The sequence below is a fragment of the Empidonax traillii genome, unplaced genomic scaffold, assembly GCF_003031625.1.
Source record: "Empidonax traillii isolate 1590-97213 ecotype Southwest subspecies unplaced genomic scaffold, ASM303162v1 scaffold27:size3997909, whole genome shotgun sequence".
Taxonomy (NCBI): domain Eukaryota; kingdom Metazoa; phylum Chordata; class Aves; order Passeriformes; family Tyrannidae; genus Empidonax; species Empidonax traillii.
In genome coordinates, this window is record NW_020955220.1 from 3,255,538 (window position 1) to 3,263,976 (window position 8,439).

The following is an 8,439-nucleotide window of genomic DNA, read 5'->3' on the forward strand; positions in this document are numbered from 1 at the left end:
GAGGCTTGGAACTAAATGAACTTTAAGGTCCCTTCCAAGTCATTCTTTGAACTGGAGCAGAAAAATAGCAAAGAGTTTGAATAACATTGCCCTGTCACCTCTATATTTTAGGATATGGCTTTGATCGGTCATAATTATCGAAACAGACTTGGTGTAGGGAGACAGACTCCTGCTATTGAAACTGCAAAGTGATGAAATTTGTATCTTTAGACAACATGACAATTTTTTCTATTTGGATTCCTGTAAGATTGAAAGGGAATGCCTGGTTTTTGCACGTGGGTTGTGGAATGTTTGTGTGAGACAAATGGGTAGGGAAATAATTTATGCTGACTACAAAACTAAGACTGCTATTTTTATGAATTCTAGATTATTTCGGAAGTAGTACCAGAAACTGCTTGCTTGATACTGTATTAAAGAATATAGTTATTGTCAAATTGTTCAGAAAAAGTTGAAATGGTCGGGAATTTTTCAGTTACTGTTCTGAGATAAATGGTACCTTAATTTCCTAAATACTGAGGATGTAATTTATTAATGCTTTGTCTTGAAATCCAGAACAAATGGTCTCTACTAAGTAACTTTTTCCCATGTTCTAAGACCATTAATGACCTAACACCAAGATTCAGAACAGTTGTAATTTGATAATGTAAGGGGAAATATCTTTCTAGAGAGAGAACTTCTCTAGCTCAGAACTATTGTTGATCTTCCTTATATAATATGTGCTTGACTTCTTGTTTAAACACTGACTAAAATAACTTTAAAATTTATAGTTACTTAGTACAGTTGAAGAAACTACAAAAGATGTATCTGGGCTTCATGCGAAACTGGACCGTAAGGAAGCTGTTGAACAGCACAATGCTGTTGTCCAAAATACATTTGCTGTACAAATGAATGCTTTGTTCAACAAAATACAGGATTCACTTAGTGAAAACAGTTTGAAGCAGCAACAGATGTTGACATCTTACACAAATTTTATAGGTAAGTGTAATACCTGTATCAGTAAGATAGGTAAATTTTATAGGTAAGTGTAGTACCTGTATCAGTAGTCATCCTGAATTTTTGCAATAGACTGCTTCCTAAAATGGATCTGTTTTAGGAAAGTGGAAGAGGCTTTATTTTAAGCAATGTAATGATTACAGTTGCACAGTTAATAATGTATCTTGGATGATCAACAGCCTTCCTGTGCTGTAAAGAGACAGGTGATGAGCAGTAAAAAAAGTTCCTGTCTTACAGGGGAACTCTTAAAAAATTTGTAACTCTTCTTGATTTCTTTCATAGGTGACCTCTTATCTACCAGTTCTTCCACAGCTGATATTCTTGCGTCGGTTATGTCAGCAGCTTGTGCCTCTGTTAAAGAATTGGTGTCTACAGAAATTTCTCACGTGTCTGAGAAAATAACACAGCATGAGAATCTATCATTGGATTGTAAAGCTGAGCTGCTGAGATTAATTGTTAGTACACTTACATACTCTTATGCTACTTAAATATATGAAACTATTCTTGATCGAAAGGGGGTTCTGTAAATATTATTTAGTTTTTCTGATGCCCTTTACCTTAATCTGCTGCAGCACCTGACCATGATTGTCCCTCCCTACTTCCTCTCCCATGTCACTGTCACAAGCTGTAATGTACTATATAGCAAATACTATCATAACAGTGCATGGATATGTATATAGATAGCTTCTTGCAAATGTAGATGAAGGAATAGCCATATTATGTTTTAATTTTTTTCTACTGCTGTTCCTAGGAGAAACATGAAACCGGTCTAGGAAGAGCGTTAAATAGCTTGTCACCGGTGGTAGAATTTGTTTTGGGGTTAAACTGTCGGTTTCAGAGTAACGTGAAGAAATACTCTGCTGTGGCTGACCAGGTAACGCACATAACTTCACTTGTGTTCTTCTATTTTATTGAATTTACAGATAACATGTTCTTTGTTTTTCTGCAGTGTGTCAGAGTGTTTCTGCTTTTGGTCTGTCCTTTTCGCCTTTATCCTATGAGTTCTGCCTTTTAACTCTTCCTTTCAGCCTTCCTTTTCCACTTCTGAGTGTGGTAAACTTGCTTGTTACCTATATTGGCATAACTAAATGCCTCAGTTGAATGGTGAAACATGGATGCTTAAATCTACATGTAACAAATATTTTATAATATGCATAATAAAAAGAAATCAACTTAGACAAGTCTTATCACTCCTATTTTTTTTATTGCTGTCATACCAAACTTTTTCTTTAGTCACTTTGATTCCTGAGGAATGTGATGCTTTATCTTGTTAACAACCATAAGTGCAAACAATGCTGCACTTATTAAAGTCCTTTACAGCTTTACTCTTTCATTTATTTTTTTCCATTTTGTAAAAAACCAAGTCTTTGTTTCTGGTGACTCCTTATTCTGACTGAAAAACTTTCCTCTTCTGTCAATGACAGCTCATGTAAAATCATCTCCCCTTGTCTAAAGGCTTTTTATTGGTTTTCAGACTTAGGCAGCAAGTAGTCCATGGCTTACCAGCTCTTCCTGTACCTTATCTGCTTTTCTGTTTCGTCAGCCTTGCATGCCAGATTTTGTGTTTGGAACAGGCCACACCAAGTTCCAGTCTCAAACTTCAGATTGCTCTAAGTGTTATTTTCTGCCTTTTATGTGCAATAAGTTATTAATTACTTTTGACATTGCTTGGGTTAGTTTGTTTCTATATGAGTTATGCTGGGGAAAAATATTCATTTCTTAAATAAAAGTAAATATCTAACTGTAAATTTTTTTTTCAAGATGGAGGACCATAAAAGGGAAATGGATACCTTCTTTGGAGGTCTTTCTCTCACTCTGAAAAAAATACGTGAAGAAGTGGACAGTGGATTTGCTGAGCTTCAGCATAATTGTGATAACTTAAAAGAAGAACTGGAAATGACGAGGTTGGCACATGCAAAGGTATCCTTAGGAAAGAAGAAATCCTAACACCATGTGTTTGCTTGCTTTGATTTAAACTCTTGGTAGCAATCGTACCAATATAAGTATAATGGTAGCAAACCATTATACTTATATTAGGACAATAACTTGATCTTTTCTGACAGAAACTTATTCTTTTCAGGTTTTGTTAGGCTGCTTTAAGTAGTTTATGTAGGAAGGTAACAAAAAAGACTTCCCCTTGCTGTGAGCCTGTCTGGTATATGTGTTTACATACATCTCCAAAAGCAAAGTGTCTTTATCTTGGCTACACAAAAATTGTACCTTCTGCTTTAGAACTGCAAAACTTTTATCTGCTGCACTTTTAATACAGGCATTCAAGTACCCTTTAAGAATGTTAAGAAGTGCAGAATAACAGTAAAATTTATGGCATTTTTCTTACTAGAGAACAGCCGAGTTCATGTCCTCGCTGCAAAGCCAGCTTGACGTGTTTGCTCAGGAGACTCAGGAGAACTTAACTAAAGTCCTCAGGAGAAATGGAAGCTTGAAGACCACCATCACTGCTATGCAAGAAAACGTTCACCTGTAAGAAGCAGATTATTTTTGCTGTACACTGATGCAAGATAAAACTGTACATGAAGAGAACTTCAGAATTAGATGCTCTTCATAATTTATGTGCTTATAAAGTCTCTTGAACAAGGTCTGTGTGTTAGAGCTGAGTTCTACCACAGGCTGTAGATCAGTTTTCTCTGGGATCATCTTTCCTTAGAGTAAACTAGCTCTGCAATGCTTTTCCTCAAACTTCTCTCCTGAGCATGTTGCAGATAAGAGACTGTCATTTGGGGATGAATGTCCCTCAGTGTCTGGACTTCAGATCTTCATATCATAAAGGCTTGAAGTATAATAATGTATCTATTGCAGCATGCTTCATTCAGTTGTAGACTGAACAACTCTAAGGTCTTGCCAGCTGCTGTTTTTAGTTTGTGGTTGGGTTTTTTTGGTTCTAGCTTGGGTTTTTTTTATTTGGTGAGGTTTTTGTTTGGTTTTTAACAAACCTACTGATCCTACTGCAGTTTATAAATTTACTAAAAGAGCAACAAGTTTATAATTAGCTGCTTTGATAGAATTGTACTATTTCACTGGTTCCAGTCTCAAGTATTTCTAAATGTAGATTGTGATAAAATCCACCTTTCAAAATTTCTGAACTCTTACAAATATGTTGTTGCAGGAAAACTACAGACCTAGTCAGCAGTACAAATTCCAATCACGACAAATGTACTGCATCTCTGGATAATTTCTCTCAAGAGCTCAGGGGCATAAATGCTGAAAACAAGATGATGCTGGAAGAATCCAGTGAGCACTGTCAACATCTTCTCAACAATCTCAAGGATATGTCTCAGGACACCAAAAACTGGTGTGAATTTACAACTGCTCAGATGGTCAGCTTTACTGATCAGCAGCTATTGTCCTTCAGTGATGAGAAACAGCAGTTTCAGTGTTTACAAAAGGTACTTACAGTAATTTGTAAAATAATGCAGCATTATGAAACAAGTTTTACTGTGGAATTTGTAGGGGGGAAAGAAGTTCTCAGTTACAGTCAGAAGAAAATTCTGGCTTTCTCTTTCACAGCAGACTCGTGTTACTGAGCTTAGATGCAATGAGAGGAAATATAGAAAGGTGCAAATAACCTCCAAAAATGGTGTCATGATTAATGCCATGCAACGAACTTGCATTTTCATCATCTTGGTAGTATATAATCTCCAATTCTAAAGCTTTATCTTAAGTAACATCTCTGGGAGATCTTCACAGGCTGTATTCTGGAGGATGCAAATGACTGTTGGTCAGATTGAATTAACATGGGAGAAAGTATTCCTTTTTGGTATCTACAAGTTCTGGCCTCTTATCTGGGAATTTCTTTGGTTTTATTCATTTCTATCACAAACTTTACTTCCCACCCTTCCTGTTTTATTGTAGTAATAGGTAATGAAATAGGCAAATCCAGGATTTTGCTTACTTTCAGAAAGAAAAGCTTAACTGGAAACTCTTTGCACAGAATCACACAGAATATTCTGAGTGGGAAAGGTCCCATGAGGATCACTGAGTCCTTAACTCTTAACTGTTAAAAACATTTGCAGTCTGAAGACACTTCTGTTGTATCTGTTGTACCTGCTAAACACTTCAGAAGTTTCATTTCAATGGGAATGGCTAAAAATGCATATTATCCTCTTCCTCCAATCAAATGCATAAGGCTTCTAGTGCTTATAGGGTGCTCACTTCCAATTGAATATCCTAATCCTTCAGGGTTGTGCACATAAGCATGATCAGAATTAGATGGCATCATCTTTATGAGTAGCTTTCTAAAATGATCATACTTTCTAAGAAACTGACTCTCTTGTGAAGATAACTCTCAAAATGAGTGTAAAACTGGCACTGAAACTTCTCAATTTGAGGTCTCAGTTGTTTCGTTTCAGATCATGTCACTAATCATGCACCGCATCTTAGAAAAGAGGCCATAATCTCACCTTTCCTGTTAACTTGGTGTTTTTAGCTGGGTTGTTTTTTTGTTTCATTTTCAGAAAAGTGAAGAACACTGTGATAAAACAATAGCTGAAATTGCTGACCGTAGTAGTAGACAAGTGGCTGCTGAGGGGAAGTTACTCAATGGCTTTCTTGATCAGATAAAGGTGGATAAAGAGATACTTCTGGAGCAGAAGCTGGCACTTAGCAACGAAGTACAGCATGGACTAACTCAGGTTAATGGTTTCCTGCAAGAGGATCTGAAAGTGGATATTCCAACAGGTATTTAAAGTAGGTCAGGGACAGAAGGTCTTGCAGAAAGCAATTTGAGTTCCAGAATCTGTAAGTGAATGTTAATGGGGACATAATATAACTGGCAGCCTTACACCTTTTCTTAAAATGTTTGCAAAGAATGGTGACTGAACAAAGCGTGATTTCTGTACTGAGTTAATGTAAAATTGGGGATATGAAATTAAAGCAAATGCTGAAAGCATTTAATAGTGTATGCTGATGAAAGACAATCTTCATTAAAGGGACAACTCCACAGAGAAGAGACTACTCCTATCCAGTCACACTCGTGAGAACAGAGCCACGGGAACTTCTGCTGGAGCAATTAAGGCAAAAGCAATGTAAGCTTGATGCTCTGCTAAGCAGCATGACAGAGGAGGTGGAGGATAATGCAGGTCAGGTATGTATATGAACAGCAAATGAGACTCTTGAATGAGGAGTTCACATCTTCTGAGGTTTTAATGCTGTTGTGGAGAGTTGACAAGAATCCCGGAGCTGTTGCAGCCTTTGTTTTACAGTGTACTTGGAGTCAAGTATGCTGAGCTTTCAATAAAAACATTCTCGTATTGAAAAACAAGCAATAATATTAATAATTTACTTTTTATTTCTGTTTTTCAAAAATGGAAATTCTATGTCTTTTATAGATCTGATTATGCTTAGTACATAAAGAAATTCAGACATCAAATACGCTTTTCTGAAAAACTTCTGTTTTAGGACCTGTTGGAAGAGGAGGGAGTGTTGCAAGAACCCAATGAAAGCCTTGCTAGCGACAAAAGCTTAGTGGATACAAATGTATACTGCCACACAAATGGTGGCATTCCTTTTTTCCAGGTAAATTCCACAGATATTTGAAACAGCTGTTCATTTAAGAATGAAGAAAAATTAATTTCCATAATAATGCTGTAGTTTCAAGTCACTTCTTGTAACTTAGTGTAGTCTAACAGCTTCTTTAGCAAAGTGTATTCTACAGGATTTAAACTTGAGCTAAAGTCACAGCAAATTCTGATGACAGTTAATACTGGATAAAATAATGCAAATTTCTGACAAGCTGGACAAACAGTTGAAAATTCATCAAATAATCCTGCATGAAAAAGTTGTCGTAACTTGCTAGACGAACACTTGTATTGATGGAAAGGTTGAAATTATGTGGAGGGTTTTTTGGTTTTTACTTGCTTCTGACCCTTTTGCTCTACCAATGTATCAGTGTAAACTCCTTGGTATATTTGTCTAGGGCTTGGCTTGCTGGGGTTTTCTTGCTGCGGATCCTTTAAAAGCAGCTGCTGAGCTTCTGTGTCTCTGCAATAAATCTCTTTAGTAAATGCAATATATTAGGAACCTTTTTCAGGAATTCTACCAATTCTTTTTTCTCAGAACACTATGTACTGCACTGTACATGAGCAACAAGTCTTCTTCATATTTCTCTTAACACTGGGTATTCTTTTTAAATCCCAGCAGAGAAGTCGTCGCAAAAAGGGTAAAGAGAACAAATCTGCAGTTACTGTGGAGAACAAAATGGAGGACACAACAGAAGAGCTTCTTCATGAATCCAAACATCCTTTAAGACTGCTGAACTAAGAGATATCTATTGTAGATCCCTGTTTTTAAAAATTTCTATCTCATTGTCTTACTGAGCCATAATGTTCTTGGTTATTCTTGGTCTCTCTTTGTTGTGATGTATTGATGCAAAATCGAATCAAAAGATTGGCCTGCTTGATGTCGTGCCTTTGTCCCATTTTTATATGCTGTGCTGGTAGCTTGCAAAGTATTAAGGGAAAAAAACCCTGCATTATGGTGCTGTTATGTTTAAATATACTTCTGTGTTGTTAAGTAAGATATCATTTTCTGTTTCTCAGATTTAAAACACCAGAAAGAGATATTGAAATATGCTTTGTCAGCGTTATCAGCTACCATTTTATAGATTAATTACCTGTAAATAAGGGTTCTAGTTTTGTACCTGCTTTTTAATCCAGTTGCTCTCTTTTAAGTTTGATACTTCAAATAAATTTTGATATATGGAAAACAAATGTATAAACACCTCAGTGAAACAAACTTACCTGACTTTCTTATATTGCCATAATATAAGAATAATATAATATATTTAACTAAAACATTAGCAACTCTGTCTTAAATCTTGTGCTGTTAGAAAAGGGTAGTTCTCTCCCTTGTTTCGTAATAGACAGTAGCTTTATTTCAGTACCTCTTCACTCTGTGAAAGCTAATCTCACTGCTGAGTCTGGGGGGGTTGGTTTGTTTGTTTGAACCCCACTGTTCTTGTCTTTCTCTTAACCTGCAGCTTTGAGGTGTTGGCTGGGGGGTACAATGTCAACCAGAGCTTGTGTATCATAGTCTGGCAGCTTTTCTTTTGAGATCTAGATACTGAACATTAAAACATACAAGCTTGGTTACAAATGCAGCTTCTGTGTTGTATAATAACAAGGCATTCCACTAATTGACAGCAGCAGTTTGACCAGCTGCTCTTTTCATGCTCCTTACATGGAAATTTGAAGAAAACTTCAAACTACAAAGAAGTAGATGAATAGGATTATGATGGGAATAGGGAGAGATGCTTGAAGGCAACTATTATTTACATTGAAGCACTATTCTTAGGTAATGGTCCAAACATGAGTTAAGAGATTGTTCGCTTTTCTATATCCAGCTTGCAGGCTTGATTGCAGGCTTAAGTTTCTTCAAATAGATGGTCCATGTATTTATTTGTCGGTGAGAAAGTATACGTTGGACACCATT

The 8,439-nt window shown here is 36.4% G+C and overlaps 1 protein-coding gene across 1 annotated transcript in view; it reads left to right on the forward strand.

Moving 5' to 3' along the window:
- Positions 1-7,718, forward strand: part of KIF11 (kinesin family member 11) — a 20,160-nt gene extending 12,442 nt beyond the window's left edge. Inside the window, exons 9-18 of the mRNA XM_027909596.1 lie at positions 768-975; positions 1,276-1,448; positions 1,745-1,867; positions 2,755-2,913; positions 3,335-3,474; positions 4,118-4,397; positions 5,466-5,688; positions 5,940-6,094; positions 6,409-6,525; positions 7,147-7,718. Coding sequence (XP_027765397.1) covers positions 768-975; positions 1,276-1,448; positions 1,745-1,867; positions 2,755-2,913; positions 3,335-3,474; positions 4,118-4,397; positions 5,466-5,688; positions 5,940-6,094; positions 6,409-6,525; positions 7,147-7,269 — 1,701 coding nt within the window. The 3' untranslated portion in view covers positions 7,270-7,718. The remainder of the gene's footprint in view (positions 1-767; positions 976-1,275; positions 1,449-1,744; positions 1,868-2,754; positions 2,914-3,334; positions 3,475-4,117; positions 4,398-5,465; positions 5,689-5,939; positions 6,095-6,408; positions 6,526-7,146) is intronic.
- Positions 7,719-8,439: the final 721 nt, after the last annotated feature.